The sequence below is a fragment of the Notamacropus eugenii genome, chromosome X, assembly GCF_028372415.1.
Source record: "Notamacropus eugenii isolate mMacEug1 chromosome X, mMacEug1.pri_v2, whole genome shotgun sequence".
Taxonomy (NCBI): Eukaryota; Metazoa; Chordata; class Mammalia; order Diprotodontia; family Macropodidae; genus Notamacropus; species Notamacropus eugenii.
This window is the reverse complement of record NC_092879.1, coordinates 11487071-11504697: the sequence shown is the minus strand read 5'-3', so window position 1 is coordinate 11504697 and position 17627 is coordinate 11487071. Positions and strand designations below refer to the sequence as shown.

At 41.6% G+C, this 17627-nt stretch overlaps 1 protein-coding gene across 2 annotated transcripts in view; it reads left to right on the top strand.

Moving 5' to 3' along the window:
- The window catches only part of CLIC2 (chloride intracellular channel 2), a 35968-nt gene extending 24899 nt beyond the window's left edge, over nucleotides 1–11069 (top strand). For both annotated transcript variants that reach the window (XM_072626500.1, XM_072626501.1), the window contains exons 4-6: nucleotides 4405–4511; nucleotides 7780–7961; nucleotides 8114–11069. In XM_072626500.1, the coding sequence (XP_072482601.1) occupies nucleotides 4405–4511; nucleotides 7780–7961; nucleotides 8114–8269 (445 nt within the window). In that variant the 3' untranslated portion in view covers nucleotides 8270–11069. The remainder of the gene's footprint in view (nucleotides 1–4404; nucleotides 4512–7779; nucleotides 7962–8113) is intronic.
- Nucleotides 11070–17627: the final 6558 nt, after the last annotated feature.

Sequence of the window (17627 nt, the reverse complement as noted above, 5' to 3'; positions counted from 1 at the left end):
CTTGAGCTTAATAGTTATACAGATGAATTACTTATAAGAAACTGACTTTAACTGCAGTTATCATAAAAGACTTGGTAGGATCTATAAGTAATTAATTCCAAAACAGTGCATATCAATAAGTTGCTTATAATAAAACATGCTTGTACCACAGAAGACAGAACACACAATATAAACAGGTATTATTTCCACAATAGTAACAAACTTTGAAGTTGACTTTTCCATTAATGTAAAAATATTCCATGTTACATCCTTCTAAGAAAATTGCACTGAAATTCTTTTCTTCAAGCTGAAGAGGTTTCTGATCTAGTTTCAGTAATTAATAGAATAGCAAGTAGGTCCCCCAATCAGTTGTACCAATATTCAGTTATTCTAATATCATTTTAAAACATTTAAGTACCTTATTCCATACAGACATATATCTAGTAAAAGGCAGATGACTAGGCCAAATACCCATTTACTAAGTTGTTTAAGGGTATAAAAAGGAATATAATCTTAGGCTGAATAGCCTTAAACACACACTTTAATGTAGTAGCTCAGATGTATCCCAGCCTTAGTCTACGGGATAATGATTCAACATTGTGTTTGTATGTTCATTTCACAAACTTCTTTTCCCTTTGTCTAATTATTTCCATATCATTCAGAAAGAATGTTCTCTTTCAGGGATTTAATCTTTCACTTGGCTATGCAGGAGTACTAATTTACCCAACTGGGGTATAGAACCCACTCAGTTGACCATTTGCTTTGATTACAGAAATTTGCCATAAGAAGGAAAAGCAAGGACATGACTAGATAGAACATCACAATTCTGCAAACATGTAGCATCAATTCCACCTCATTGCCAGACTCAGGAATACTCAGGTGGGAAACATTCAGTTTCAAAGGAATACAATGGGGAAACTGAGCCAGGAGGATCCCATCCTAGGCAGAGGCTAGGATTGTCCACTCAGCTGTTCCAGAGGAAGATCTCTACCTATAATGGTCACATTTTCTCTGAGTAGCTTGTGGTATTTCTCTCAGATGGTGGATTATTGATGGATTTTTATGATCCATCAGATAACTCACACAATAGTTTGTTATAGTCCCAAGAGCTTTTACCTCAGATGACAAGTTTCACTAATCAAAAATTTACCAGAACTCACATCTCGAATTTTAAATTTTTCCTGGTGCAAAAGTCAATTACTAGAGATCATTTCTATATATTTTCAAATTCTCACCACAAGTTCCTTCTTTAGGAACTCCATGACTACTCAGTAGGAATTCTACTATACAGAAGACTTTACACAGGCTTGATTAGAATTTATGATTAGATGGTTCCAAAAATCCTTGTTTTAGTTAACAACCTTATAATCTGAAAGCACAATTCTTAATTTAACAAAATCTAGATTATAAGAGAAATTGCTTTTCTAATAACATAGGTGAGGGATGGGGACAGGGAATCTTATGGTCCAGAATAAGGGGAAGTTGTGGTAAGGGGTGACTTTAGGGCACCAAGGGCTTCACAAAGTCAATCAATATTATTTTAACTCTTAGGGCACTGTTTCTATCCACATCACCTGGCATAAGTGGATTGATTGACTGTGCTCTTCTGTTTGTTCACCCCCAAAACTTCCAACTCACTGACTTCTAGGGCTATGGAACTTGGGGCCCAGACTTCTCTTTTATTCTCTTGTGGAGAATCTTATAAATAACCATTTGTTCATTTCCCCAAGGAGTGGGAAATGACACTAATTGTTCTGATTTGTCTTATCTGGAGAAGATTTTATACTTGATCTTGGTCGTAAAAGCGAAGTGAGATAGGATATTTATACTGTTGACCTGAAAACTTGGTTAAAGAAAAGGCAACAGGCTAAATGCATACATTTTATAATTTAATTAATTAATTAATCAATTCCCTATTAAAGAAAATGGTAACATAATGCATTATGGAGCCAGAAATGTTCTGGCTACCCAGTGCAGAAATCTTCCGGCTTATATACATTTTGCCGTGAGAAAGGAACTCTCCTAGTTGAACAAATCATAAATTTAGTGAAACAAGACAATTAACAAAGTAATATTGGTCAGGCCTTGGGATTCCAGGCTGGGTAAACATATGTCTTGGTGATAAGGAAGGAAATCCCACCACTAGTAAGTGGCAGGCTTCTTGCCCTAAACAGATAACTGACACAGGAAAGGGTAAACAATGTTCAATAGAAATTACGACCTAAGATGTCTATATTTTCTTTACCATTAATATGCCATAACATAGTATGTGTCTATAGATAATAAGATATAAAGGAAAGTCCCATTATTCAAGATAGTGTCTTAGGTTAAAGGTCTTCTAAGGAATGTAGAGTCAGCCTTGGCTGGCTTTTGCTGACATAGGAAGAGGCATTCTCTGAGTTTGCTTCAGAGAGAACAAAGAGATTATTCCAAAATTTAATATTAAACATTATCATTACCAAGCCCAGCAGTCACAGTGAGATGGGGCAGACCTATTTCAATCTGAGCCTTATGTTTTTATAACGTGAGGCAGGGATACTCTTTCTCCGATTGACCTTGGTAAAACTTCTGTCAAACTTGGCTTTATCCTGAGGATGCCACATGGACAGCAGTCCTTTTCACATTCATGATTACTCACTTTCCACACCCACATTCATAGCTTTAGGCTGTCTCCTTTGAAGGATTACCTTCCTGTTACCCAGACCTTCAAAATTCACTGCCTCAGATTCCCTCCCTTGGAGGTGAACACCCAAGCTGGTTTGGAGTTCTAGTTCCCCTCACCTCCAGGATATTCTCCGTTCCTCCTTCTTGACCTTAGCACCTGGCTTATGGCCTGCCTATTTTCCCCAACCTTCTAAAACCCTCACCTCCCATTTCCTAAATGCATTGAGTTCCTTGTTTAGTGGTTCATAACTTTTTCTGTGTCATGCACCCAGGACACCTTCTCAGAAACATGTTTTAAACTAAATTAATTAAAATAAAGTAATAAATTTGAAATTAATGAAATTAATTATTAATAAATTAATTAAAATAAAATAATTGAGACTCTAAGGGATAACAATTATAGCAAAATAAAGTTTTATATATGTATATATACATATACATATATGTGCACATGCATATACACACACACATACACACATATCATGTACACACATATTTATATATGTATGTATGTACATGCATACACACATACACATATCATGCACACACATATTTATATGTATGTATTACCTGCATATACACACATGTGTATATATACACACATGTGTATACATACATATACACACATGCATATCATGTACATGCACATGTATTTGTGTGTGTGCATGCATGTATACACACATATGTATACAAACATATACACACATATACATACATTTACACACACCCCAGGTTAAGAAGTCCTGCCCTAGATGGATTCTACCTTAACTACCTAGATCGCACTCAAGACCTGAGTCACTACCTTGAAGATCCTGAACTGTCAGATGCCCATCTCTGATCCTAAGCTCCTGTCCTCCTCACTCCTTAGGAGCCTGCCCCTGGCCTTTGTGACACCCCAAGTCCCTCCATCTTGAACTTCTTTTCCCAGTCCATCACCCTTCTTTGACTTCACTGACTTCCCAGCACAGTTTGGCCCTTGTAAACCTTCCATTTCAACAAGGCATCCTCCTCCCTCAGGTGATTCTGCTGTGGGTTCCCATGCTGGAAAGCCACAACTTTCTCATTGTCTTCAGTATTTCTCACTGAATACTTTCTCTGCACCTTCGGAGTTTTTGAGCATACTGGAGAAAATCAGGAAATTGTTCAATACATATATGTGCCATCTAACCTCATGACTACTGACTGATCCTTCAATTCCTTCCCTAGCCCTTCCCTAGCACATTGTCTCCCAAATGAGTACTCCAAACTTGATCCTTACTCAGCCCCAATTCTGCAAGTCTCTTTTAGATAATGTCTCTCCTTACTCTGCTGAGATCATGGCCATCCAATATGAGCTCTCATTCACCTTCCTATATACCTCAAGACCTCTCTATCTTGACCTATCCTTTCTTTCCTTCTTTCTCATTTCAGAGAATGAGGTGAGCTGACTTGGAGATTTAATTCCCATGTATAACATCAATTCTATGGGAAAAATGCCTTCTTCAGGTCTGGAGAACCTGACTGAATTGGAAGCAAGAGGGTTTTAGTCAGCCCTAACTGAAGATACAAATAAATAAGTTCTATTTACAAAGTCCATTTGCATAAGGGCACAAGGAATAGAAGGAACCATTCCTTGGAGACTCCTTCATCGGTCCCAGTAGAACATGGGCTCTAGGAGTTGTGATTAACAACTAATAGACATGTGGGATGCTTTGGTTCAATGTTCCACCAAAACTCAGGTGGACAAAGCTGATCATTTGACTAAAATCTATTTCTCCTAAGGTATCCACGTTTGAGTCCCAAGTATATGGAGTCCTTTGATGTGGGGAGCGACATCTTTGCCAAGTTTTCTGCATACATTAAGAATACACAAAAGGAGACCAATAAACGTAAGACACATTTTCTATCTGCCGTCTTAGATTCTAGGTTTTTGTTGTTCAGTCATTTTTTCAGTCACATCCAACTCTTCATGACCCTAGCTGGGGTTTTTTTTGGCAAAGATACCAGAGTGGTTTGCCATTTCCTTCTCCAGCTCATTTTACAGATGAGGAACTGAGGCACACAGGATTAAATGATAGGATCACACAGCTATCAAGTGTCTGAGGCAATAGGGTTAAGTGACTTGCCCAGGGTCACACAGCTATTAAGTGTCTAAAGCTGGATTTGAACTCAGGTCTTCCCCCTCCTGGCCCGGTGCCCTATCCACTGTGCAACCCTGCCTGTTAGACTCTTAGGGTACTAATCACCAAAGCATATATGTAAAATGGAATTGTTCTTCTGTGATAATTATTCCCCCATGTCTCAGTTCACATAACAAAATAGAATAATATATTTTGAGCTGGAAAGAATATTAGAGTTTACCCAATCCAGTTTCATATTGCAGAAGATGGAATCAAAGCTCAGAGAAGTTAACACTTACCCACTGTAACTGTAATCTCAATGGACGTGTTTCTTTGGACATGGTTTACAATGGAGCTTGGTCTTTTCTCTTCCCTTACTCTGTGATTGCTCATTGATACTCATAGTTTTATAACTGAGGTTCTGGCAGGAGGTCATTTTTTTTCAAGCTAAGCGCATTGGTGGACCCAACTTCTGAAGCTGAAGGAAAACTGTTCTTGCCCTCATCCACCTGCTCAGCCTACTTGAGTCCTGCAGTACCAACAAGCAGCAGAGGTCACTCAAGCCCTCCCTCCCAGTAGGGAGGGAGACACCAATTGTCAATAAGACACTCCCACAGAACCAGTGGGGAAATACACTCCTCACATGGACAACTATATTACACAATCATACATGGCATTAGTGAGGCACAAACAAAGTTTTATGGGAGGCCTAGGGGCCAAGCAGACTAGAGAAGTCTTCCTCAAAGAATGGACATTTGTGGGGCTTTGTGGGATCAGTAGGGATTCAATAGGCAAAGGAGAAAGGTGAGGGAAAAGAGAATGTCCTACTCCAAGCATAGAAAATGCTATGAACAAAGGCAGAGAACCAGGAAAGCAATTTTACCTGAGCTCAGGGTCCATGGATAAGAGTACTTACTATACAATAAGGACAATAAGGTAGAAAGAGATGGCAGATTAGAAAACATCTTGAATCCTAGGCAGAGGAGTTGGAACTTTACTGGGTAGGTGATAGGGAGACACTGAAGATGGTGAATAGACCTACCCAGAAGGACGTTGAGTTGGCAGATCTAGGAAAAAATGGATTGGAGAGAGTAGGGAAGGAAGACATGAAGAGTTTAAGGTGGTTACTGCAACAGTGGTAGTCCAGACAAGGGGGTGATGAAGGCCAGTACTGTACTGAGATGAGAATTTAGAGGAGGAAAGAAGAGGAACAGGAGCAGAAGGTGGGAGAGTGGGAGAAGGGGAAGGAGGAGGGAGAGGAAAAGGAAAAGAAGGAGAGATACTGTGAAGGTGGACTCAACAGAACTTGGTAACTAATTGTATTTGAGATGTGAGAGGAAGGGAAAAGCCATGGATAACCCTAAAGTTTAGAGAATGGGAGACTAGGTGAATGGTGGTATCACAAATAATGAAGTTACAAGCAGCAGGCCTATGGATGATAACAAATTGTCTTTTAAACACCAGTTTAAGATATTTCCTGGCAAGAAATCAAAGTGGAGAAATCCTACAGGCAATTAAAAATGTGACTGCATCTCAGAAGGAAGGTCAGGACTGCAGATATTGGTCTAGAGATCATCAGCACAGGAGTGCTGGTTGAAGTCATGGGTATGTTCTAGATTTCCAAAAGATAGAATGGAAAGAGAGGAAGAGGGGTCCAAGGACAGTGTTCTAAAGGAAGAGAGAAAGAGCTTACCAAAGTTACAGGTTACTAAGGAGAAACCTTAGAAAGGACAAGGAATCACTACCAAGCATTCTGGGGCAAGAAGGAAGGAAAGAGACAGAGACAGAGACAAAGAGAGACTGACGGGTGGGGGTGGGAGGGAGAGGCAGGAAGAGAGTATAATGCTGCTGATCATTTTTGAGCAGTGTGAATTAGGTCAGGTATCTAGACTGGGAAGTGAAACATATCCCTCTTCTTGTCCACTACCCATCCCCTCCACTTATTGACTCACCCTCGATAAGCCATTCTCTTTCTCTTCTCACCTCCCTTCCATGTGCCAACCCATTTCAAAGAATGGAACGAGAAGCCTCATAAGGCAAAGAGCAACCATGATTCAAAACACATTTGGTTTGTGGGGACCTATGTACTCCTTAATGAATTTCTCCTTTAATCCTTCCTGTCCTCCCCAAATTTTCATCTTACCCATACAACTAGGAAAGGAGAAAGTATGAACCAATCAATTAATTAATCCAATCCAGTCCAGTCCAGTGAGATAGGGCAAACTAATGTGGCAACCTATGGTATTCCATTCTCTAACAATAATAATAATAGCTAACATTTATATAGCACTTACACTGTGCTAAAGGCCTCTCATTTGATCCTCACAACCATCCTGTGGGAGAGGTGCTCTTATTATCCCCACTTGAAAGCTGAGGAAACTGAGGCAGGCAGAGATGAAGTGACCTGCCCAAGGAAACACAGCTAGTAAGAATCTGAGACTGGACTGAAGCTCAGGTTTCCTGACTAACTTCAAGCTTGGAGTTCCATCCATCCTGCTGCTATCTGCCATTGTAGCTAACCCAGTATCAAGTACAAGGCCTAGTCCATAGTAGTCAGGTACCCAATAAATATCTGTTGGTTGAATGAATAAAGAAATCGGTTGGTTGGTTGTTGTCATTAGATCTTGAAAAGGACCAAAATGACATCACTCTGTCGGGGTCAAGGTACAGTGTGTCTGACTGTGGTTGATTAGACCAGTTTGAGCTCAGAAGGCTCTACCACAGGTTGGGCACAAGTAGTCTGCATGAACAGTGGGGGTGGAGATGACTCTAAATGCTCACATCTCACATTTCCTTTGTGCTACTGCAATTCTACTTCACACCTTCTTTGATGCTGGGCAGTCCTCTGCCAGTGTCTCCCATGTCTCCCAATTGATTCCAAAGTTCAATGACTGGGTGAGCTTTGGAGCCATCAATAATAAGGTCTTGCATGTGAGATATGTAGCTAAAAACATGGGAAAATAAGCATACTGAGAGACATTTGACAATGACAGTCAAGCATCTAAAAATAAACCTGTGACTTCATTGAATGATTCAGATCTGGAGAAAGCTTTGCTGAAGGAATTTAAGCGTCTAGACATCTATCTGAACACCCCCCTTCCAGAGGAAATTGATCAGGACAGTGCGGAAGAATTAGTGGTCTCCAGAAGGATGTTCCTGGATGGAGATCAGCTGACCCTGGCTGACTGCAACCTGCTCCCTAAACTGCATATCATCAAGGTGAGAAAGTAACAATAACAATATAAGCAGCACCAAGGTATAGTGCACCACAGGTTGGGAGGCCATTTCTACTTAAGAATGCCAATTATGGTCACTTTTTACTACCATTGACACGTATGTGACTTTTTCCTCTTCTTGACTTGGTCCGCCAGGTGGCTGCCAAGAAATACCGGGACTTTGACATCCCTGACGAATTCTCAGGAGTCTGGCGCTATCTGAAAAATGCCTACGCCCGAGAGGAGTTTAGCCACACGTGTCCTGCAGATAAGGAGATCGAAAGCACTTATGCTTCTGTGGCTAAAAAATGAATTAGGAAAATAAGAGTGTATGTTCCAAAAAGTGACCAATGCCCATGCAAGCTACCTTTTGCATCCCATCCCTACTTCTGCTAGAAATGCTGACAAAACATGTATTTTGAAAGAGAACTCTGCTTTCTATGTAGCCAGCCATACCCAGAGTGCACCTGTGTATTCTATCTGGCCTTCAGGCTTTCACAAGCTTCCAGTATCCTGATGGCAAACCCATTAGATTCCTGAATCCCTAAAATACCTTATGTCAATTTCAGCAGAACTCGAGTCTAAATTGTCTGGTGAACTTGGTACCCCAGCCTTTAAGAGCTTCAACCTAAGACACTGAATGAAATCACTTAAGCGGGACTTGGTTAACAGTTCAATTTTCTACAAGCAAGGCACTGACAGGCCCACATTCTGAACCTGAAAAGAAAAAACTGTATTCCTGGCCCCCATCTAACAGTTCATAGCACTTGAGTCAGGGAAGGGAATAAACATTTATATGCCACCTACTATGTGCCGGGAACTGTACTAAGCATTTCACAATTATTATCCTATTTGATCCCCACAGCAATCCTGGGAGGTGGGTGCTGTTATGATCCCTATTTTACAGTTGAGGAAACTGAGGCAGAGGTGAGGTGATTTGCCCAGAATCACCCAACTGTTAAGTTTCTGAGGCTGGGTTTGAATTCAGGTCTCAATCCCAAGCCAAGGGCTCTAAGCACTGTGGCTCCACCTAGCGGTCTCAATAGTCAGTAACACTAATTAGCTACTTCTAAAGTCAGTAACACTATTGGCTTATTCCCTAAGGGCATTGCCCCAAATTGCCACCACCTGAAAGCAGCATGGCATCAGTTGCTTAGAGCATTGCTCCAGTCTTGTCTAGGAATAACAAATGGTATTGTATAGTCAGACAGGAGGGTTTGGGGGCAGGGTTATGTAGCTTACAAATTCCAGGGCATAGGAATGAATCCTTTATAGTGAAAGACATGATCTCAGGCCTTAGATTAAAGAAAAATGTTATGGAGTCAATCAATGCTTTGCCTCTTTTGACACACACACACACACACACACACACACAGATTCCTTGTTTTACTAATTAAATGAAGGAATGAGCATTTTTGAGAAACAAAAACAAATTTTCCAAAGATGACCAGCAAACAATGAAGGCTAACTCACTCTGGAGCATCCCCCCATGCCTCGGAACATGAATACTCCTCATGATTCCAGATGATTGATTAGATGTGTGATGCCTGTCACTACACTAAACTGCTTTCAAACATTTATTAAGGATTTATTAATCATTTTTCAATGATAGTTAAACCAAAGCAAAGTTATCAAAACCTGAGATGCAGACATATTCCATTATAAAATGTATTCATTGATTTAAGTCACTAGCTTGAAATTTTCTATTCCTAATACAATTATTATTTTTCTTGCTTTTAGTAGAATAGCTTATGATACTCTCCTCCATCACAATTTACCTTTGCCTATAGAAGTACCTATACTCAAGAAGCTAGGAGGAATGGGAGTGAAATCTCTAGACCCCATGTGACTTTGATTTTCCCAAGTCCCACATTTAAAAGATGCACCAGTAGATATAGGGCTAAATTGTTCTGTGTGTATCAAGTGTATTTCTCTATTCATAGATTTGAGGAAAACTAGTCAAGTCAAGGCAACAAGCATATATTAAGCACCTACTATGTGCCAGATACTGTATTAAGTGCTGGGGATACAAAAGAAAGCAAAAATACAGTTTCTGCTCTCATCTATGGAGATCAGCAGCAGACAAAAGGCACTGGAATTAAGAGGGAGCAGGAAAGACATCTCATAGAAGGTGGGGCTTCAGCTGAGACTCAAAGGAATTCTGGGAAGTCCAGTAGTGGAGATGAGGAGGGCATGAGGGACAGTCAATGAAAACATTCAGAGCTGGGAGAGAGAGTGTCTTGTTTGAAGAATTTCAAGGCAGCTTTAGTGTTACAATGGATCAAAGAGCATGGGAAGGGGCAGAGTAAGGTGGGAGAGGACTGAAAAGGGAAGAGGGGGCTGGTTTAGGAAGGGCTTTGATGCCAAACAAAGGGTTTTGTGTTTCATCCTGGCAGTAATAAGGAGTCATTGGAGTTGACCGAATGGGGGTGACATGGTCCAACTTGAGATTTAGGAAGATCCCTTTGATAACTGAATGGAAAATGGACTGAAATGGGAAGAGACTTGAGGCAACTATTGCAATAGTCCAGGTGTGAGGCAATGAGGGCCCACACCAGGATGGGGACTGTGTCAGAGGAGAGAAGGAGGCATATTCAAGAGATCCTGCAAAGTTAGAAAAAACAGGACTTAAATGATCAATGCTGTACACACACACATGTCAACAGATAATACAAACCTTAAAGTGTTATATAAAATTAGCTATTTTTAAAGAATAAAATAACACCAAGAGGCAGCATTGGCCTAGTGAACAGAGAACTGGCCTTGGAGCCAAGAGACCTGAGTTCAGATCCAGCCTGTGACACATACCTGTTGTAAGTCTCTAGAAAAGTTACTTTAATTTGTAATGTTGGCAACTCAGTACATTGCAGAGAAGATACCAAATTGATGGGCTTTCATTTCCTTGGAGTTTCCTAAGCCAATGAAATCACCTCTGGTCTGTGCTTTAAGTTAAATACCAGCATGTGGCACTTGCAGCCAAATCAATGAGTAGAAGTTCTGGAATCCTGAGATTTTTTTTGGACTAAGATATATATTCTCCTTCTTACATTATGATTGGTCACTTTTTCCTGTTTTATAACATCATGAATAAAAAACTGGTTTGTATTTTCCACTCTCAGAAGCTTGTTTCTAGCACCTATTGAGATAGGCAGTTATGCGATTAAGCTAGAGTTACCTAACCCATACCTGTGCTGAGATCCCTGGGGACCCCTGTAGGGGCTTGCCCAACCTTCCTGAGCCTATTTTGGATAACCAGAGAAAATGACAGGGACCCCTTCCATCAGACGACTTCTTTCAATTGCCTTGGTCATTCCAGACCTTGGGATTAATATTTACCACCATTCTCCTCCTCTCTGCTATGCACACTGCACCACTTCAAAAGAACTGTCATTTAGTCAGTGAGGAGCCTCCATCAGTGTGGATCCTGACCTTTCCATGCCTTAATAGATAACCTTTGCTCCATCCTCAAATCATTACTTATCTCAACTAATGAGTCTCTCTGAACTTGGGCTGGGACTTAGATGACTCTCACTGGGCCTTTCCAGCTTGGTAGGACCTGCTAGAGCTTGAAGAAAACTTTAGCGTCTAGGTCGGAGGTTGGGATTCAGGACCTTGCTTTAAAAAAATTATAACTATATTTCAATGTAATTTGTTTCATTTGTCACTCTATGTCTTTTTTTCTAGATATTTGAGAGCATTGTTCTGAGAAGGGGTCTACAGGTTTCACCAGATTACCAGAGGGGTCCAGGAAACAAAAATGGTTAAGAATCCTAGACTAGAGTCAATCAGATCACCTTGGAAGTAGGTTTAACACTGAGCCAGACTTTGGCATAGTCATTTTTAGAGTGCAGACCCATTTACCACAATGTGTAAGTAATCTCCAGGTATAAGTCACAGATACTCAACAGAGTTATAGATTCCAGCTTTAACTTTTGGCCTCTACTCCCAGGCAAGCAAAGTTCTCTTTCTTAGCTCCTAATGTACTTTTTGGTGAGTTCTCTAGAACCCTGTCCCTTCCCCTTTCTCAGTTTCGGGATCAAAATGTCTCCCCCCATAGCTCCACAACATAGCAAACTATTCACTTTACTCTCCCTGGAATAATCTCAGAATCTCATAGATTCCCCGTAGGCAGCTGATGTCTACCAAGTGCCATAAACTGCTATTTTCCTAAAGCTTCTGTTCTAGATAGATGGCAAACTTTTCCCCACTGTTACTACAAAGCAACAGGAAATTGAATCAACTAGTTAACAAGCATGTATTGAGCACCTGTTACATTAGGCACTGAATTGATTGGTTTAGAAGTATTGGTACCTACGATTTCCCTCAAAAGCCTGGAACATTCTCTCTTACAAATATATTTCCTCAGTGTCCATGGGAAGGATGGGACCAGACTTGAATATAGTTGTAGTGAGCCACACATGTAGGATGTAGCAAAAGGTAACAACTCCTAGTAATAAAAGTCCTCTCTCTCTCTCTCTCTCTCTCTCTCTCTCTCTCTGGTCTCTCAGCCAACCAATCTTACTTGATGTTTTCAACCTAGAGAATCTAACTTCAAGTTGCTACTCTAGTCACTAAGACTTAATAATGGGTTGTCTTGTCCTCTTAACATGATAGCAACAGGCATATCCATATGTTCTGGAGAGAAAGAGAAGTACACACACTCAAAAGTTCCGTAACAATTGTAAAGACAAAAGTCTTTCTCTCTCTCTCTTTACATAGCTGGGTGAGTGGCCAAGGGAAACACTCCTAGGGTCTGTCTCCTTATTGAGTTCATAGTTTGCACTTCTCTCCATAATGAGGGGTGACACTCTTCAAAACTCTATCCTATCACATGGCTGTCTTTCCATATCTATGCCTGGCCTCAATGTGTCTCTCTGCTTCAGACTGGATGCATTGTTTCCTACAGGCCCAGTTACTCTTTGGACTCCTTCCTGAGCCCCTCCTACCCCAGAGAACCATTTTCATCTAGTTCTTCCACTTCCAACTCCAAGTCTCAAATTGGGAAAATACTGAAATTCCTCCAGCTATTTCAAGATCTTAAGTGCCTTGGCCAGGACCCCTTCACAGTTAGTCATGAATTCTTGACACAATCAAAGAGGTTTTACACCTCATAAGGGAATTCAAGGGTCTAGGGGCATCTTGTTTACAGAATGTATGACCACCATTAAACTTAATTTCACCTTAAGGTTAGTTCTGGGCTTCCTGTGATTACATTAACTGAGGCGTCAGGGTGGAACTCCTTCCCTTACAAAAGAGGTAAATATATATCCTAACCTTCTCCAACAAAGGGAGAGCTGTTCTCACCAGAGAGCTTAAGAAAAGTATTGTGTGTCTCAGTCACAACCTGGTTCTTAGTTATTATTCTGAATCCCCTCATGATTAGAGGCAAGTTTCCAATCATTTTGGAAGCATTTCTTAAGGATCTGCTGTGTGCTGTTTCCAATCATTTTGGAAGCATTTCTTAAGGATCTGCTGTGTGCCAGGCACTGTGCTAAGTGCTAGGGATAAAAATAAAGGCATGGGAGAGATAATATGCAAACCATTGCAGATATGACATATACCAGGTAAAAGGAGAGGATATCTCAAAGGCAGAAACCTAGATCACTGGCAGTCAGGGACCAAAAAAGATCTTCTGCACAGGCAGAGATTAGAGTTGAGTCTTGAAGGAATCCAGGAGAGCAAAGGCAAAGAGGTGAAGAGGGAAAGAAGTCCAGGCATGAAAGAGATCAAGTGAAAGAAAATGGAGTCTGAAGACAGAAGAGTCAAGAGACTTTGTCTGCACCAAAGAATGCATGGAGGAGAGTAGGATGTAAGGTGACTAGAAAGGTAAGTGAGGTAGCAGCTAGATGATGAAAAGCCTTAAATGACTGAGGATTTTGCTCCTTGGAGGTCATAGGAACCCAGTGGATTTGGTTGAGTAGGGGAGTGACATGATCCTTTGTTTTAGGAAGATCCTTTGGTGGCTGAAAGGAGCATGGATTAGAGTGAATAGAGACCTGAGGCAGACTCACCAGCAGCTACTGCAATAGTTCAGGTATGCAGTGATGAGGGCCTGCACTAAGGTGAGGTAGTGTTGTTAGAAAAGTAAAAGAGGTGTATTCAAGAGATGTTGCAAAGATGAGGTCGACAAGCCTTAGCAACAGCTTGGATATGGGGGGAGGGGGCTGAGAGAAAGTGAGGAATCCAGGATGACTCCAGAGTTGGGAGCCTGAGGCATGGGAAGGATAGTGTTGCCTTCTCCAATGATAGGGCAGGTAGGACAGAGGAAGGATTTAGGGAGAAAGAAAATGGGACATAACTGTTTATATTTGTCTGCTGGACATCCAGTTCAAGATGTCTGAATGGCAGTTATAGATGCAAAAGTACAGATTAGCAGAGTTTGGGGCAACAGACTAATTAATGAGGGTTGGGTGCAAGTGGAGAGTCAAGGATGACACTCAGTTTTCAGGCACAGGTAACTAGAAGAGTGATGACAACCTTGACAGTAATGAGGAAGTTTGGGAGAGAGGATGGTTTGTGGAGAAAATTCTGTTTTAGACAGGTTGAGTTTGAGAGACCTATGAGGAGTCCAAAAGGTAGAGCTGGATAAACAGACTTGGGAGTCATCTGAATAGACATAATAACTGAAAATGGAGGAACTGATGAAATCATCAGGCAAGACAGTATAGAGGGAGAAGAGAAAAGGACCCAGGACAAAGACCTAACAAAGGAAACTAAGAAGCATAGAGAAGAAGAAAGAAAACAAGCACTTATTAAGCACCTGTTATGTACTAGGTACTGTACTGAGGGTTTTACAAATACTATCTCATTTGATCTTCACAACTACCTTCGCAGGTGAATGTTATTTATTATAATTGAGGAAACCAAGGTAAAGTTTAACAAAGGATGGTATGAATGAATAAAAAAGAAAGTGCCAAGTTCTGCTCCTGGTGCTACCCATACAACTATTATTTGCTTCCTGGACCTTGTTCCATGTTCAGTACACAGCTTGGGCCAATGCTCACAACTGTTCTTCTCCACCCTGACTCCATGACTCAGCACTAGTGGGCAACAAAGCTGCCAAATGACAATGTTTTCCCCTACACATTAACTCAGGGATCCCTCAGGATGTCTTTGTACCCTGATGCTTTCTGCCCTGGTGCTCTGTCTTGACCTTCTGTCCCTAGGTGCTGGAATGATCTCCACTGCCCATGTTTAGCCCATCCCCAATGTCTACCCACAAATCTTTCTATCTCCCTAAGCTATCCTGGGCAAGAAAAATAACTCACTGTGACTTGTTCTTGGTCTTCCTGATCAGAATTCAGTAAGATATATTATCTATATTTTTGTTGAAGATATATGGTGGGAAAGCTAGACTCTAACGCTTCTTCACTATCATCTTCAAGAATAAAACTTATAATACGGAAAAGTTAGAAGCCTTCTCAGTAAGATCAGGGATAAAGCAAGGATGCTAATTATTACCAATACTAAACATAAACAAGAAGGAGAAACAAAATTATTGCTTTTTGCAGATAATATGATATACATAGAGAACCTTAGACAGTCAATTAAAAATTGATTGAAATAACTTTAGTAATGTTGCAGAATAAAAGATAATAAATCATCACATAATAAATAATAAATCACCATGTAAATCATCAGCATCTTATATGTAACAAAGCTAGAAAGATGAACTAGACAGAGAAATTCAATTCAATGTAACTACAGAAATTATAAAATACTTGGTAATGTTTCTTCCAAGATTTATCCCAAAACTGTAGGGATAAAAATGTATCTATAAAACATTTTGGCAGAAATAAAGACAGGCTTAAATAATTGGTGAAACATTAGTTGCTCATGAGGTCCACCTAATATAAAAATTGTAGCACCTTAATTGCTATGCAGGCAGGCACCTTACTGAATCTTAACTCCATTGCCTGTGTCAGGGCTGCTACTGGTCAATCTACCATGGACAAGGTCAGGAATCATCACATGGAGGTGTCCTGGGCAATCCCAAGGAATCTGGGCTGATGATGGGCTCCTCATTTCTGTCAGTGGGTATCCTCTCCAAGGTGGAAAATTCCCGCAGCTGCCAATCAGCTCCCAGGGAGGAACCCAGAAACATCTGACAAATGGAACTCACAAGGCTAAGAACGGGCAGCTCACAGTCACCCACCCACCACAGTCACCCACTTGGTGCAAGTAAAGAAGCCTCTGAGGCCTAGGCTCTAGGCCTCCCCTCTAGGAGTCCCAGAGAAAGTTATAGCTCACAGTTCATGAGCCACAATGGTTTGACCATCTGTTGGACTTGATTTGCTTGCAATGGATTTTCCTAACATCTGGGAGTAGTGTGAGAGGCAGTGTAACACAGGGCTCTGAGGGGTGATGACTTCCATACTGGTGGAAAGAATTTCTTGTGCCCTGGGAAAGAACCAGTTGAGACAGGGGACAGGATGGCTTTACAGGTGAGAAGGATGATCCCTTGGAGCTTTGTTTCCTGCATCACATGCTAATTAACTGTATCTCCTCCTTTTGTCAGAGAAGCTCACAGTGGAGAGCCTCTGGGTGGCCTCGTTGGCAGGGGGCTGAGTTCTTCCTTTGCCTCCCCCATTGTCCACCCTGCTCTACTAGTCCATCTGGCTACCAGCCTGCCTACTAACCCCTGGTATAGTCTGGCCAGAATTCTCTTGGAAAAATGTAAAAAGGAGCATCTTGTTTTAGTTCTCTCTCTCGCAACCCTGAGGAAGAAAAGGCACTTGCCCAGTTCCCTGGGTGCCTGCTGGCTCCTCCTCCAAATAACTGCCTCCCAGTACTACCAGAAGTTAGTGGCCTGGGCCCAAAGCCTCCACTCCCCCTCACATTGGTGGGCATTCCCCACCCACCACAAACAATCCAAGTACACTACCATCTCAAGCCCCAAGGAGGATTGGAGTGGTGGATGGGGTGCTGATAATGCCACTGGTCCCTCTCCCTCCCAGGTTATTGAAACTCATGAGAGATGGGCCATGGCTGGGCCAGAACTCAAAAACCTGTTAAAGTCAAGAATAAAAGGGCTGCTCTCTGGTTGTCCCATTTGTTTCTTATCAAAGAGGCTCCAGTTAAGCCCAGGGGAACTCTCCTAGTTACCTGCCCTGGGCCAGAATACTCAAGCAATAGCTTACCAAAAAAATTTCTCAAACCCTCCTCCCCATGTCTGCCCAGCACCTAGGGGAGGAAACCCTATGCGTTCCCTTCTGCAATGGGCATTTGGGGCATGGCACCTGACCCATCCCACCTTATTGACCATCAGCGCCTGTAAGCAAGCCTCTTGAGCCACCTTGATGCTCCAGCTTGGGCAACAGGAATGATGTTGTGGGGCTATCATAAAACCAGTTAGCTCCACTGGGAGGTCTGCAGGCAGGGCCCAAGACAGCTGCCCTGGATGAAGAAGCCAGGATGGTTTTTCCCCAGGCCATCCTAGAACAGTATCAGTCAGTCCATCTCATGATGGCCTGGACTAAGACCATATGATCCCTCTTAGACTGCCTGGACCTCATTGAGAACAATAAGAGCACAGTGCCCAAGGTTTTTACTTCTCAGGGTCCCTGGCCTTCCCACAATGATCATAATGCCATGACAGGCACAATAAAACCTAGGGCAAAGTCCAGGCAAAGGTCTACCAGAGGACCAGGAGAAGCAAGCACAACTCTGG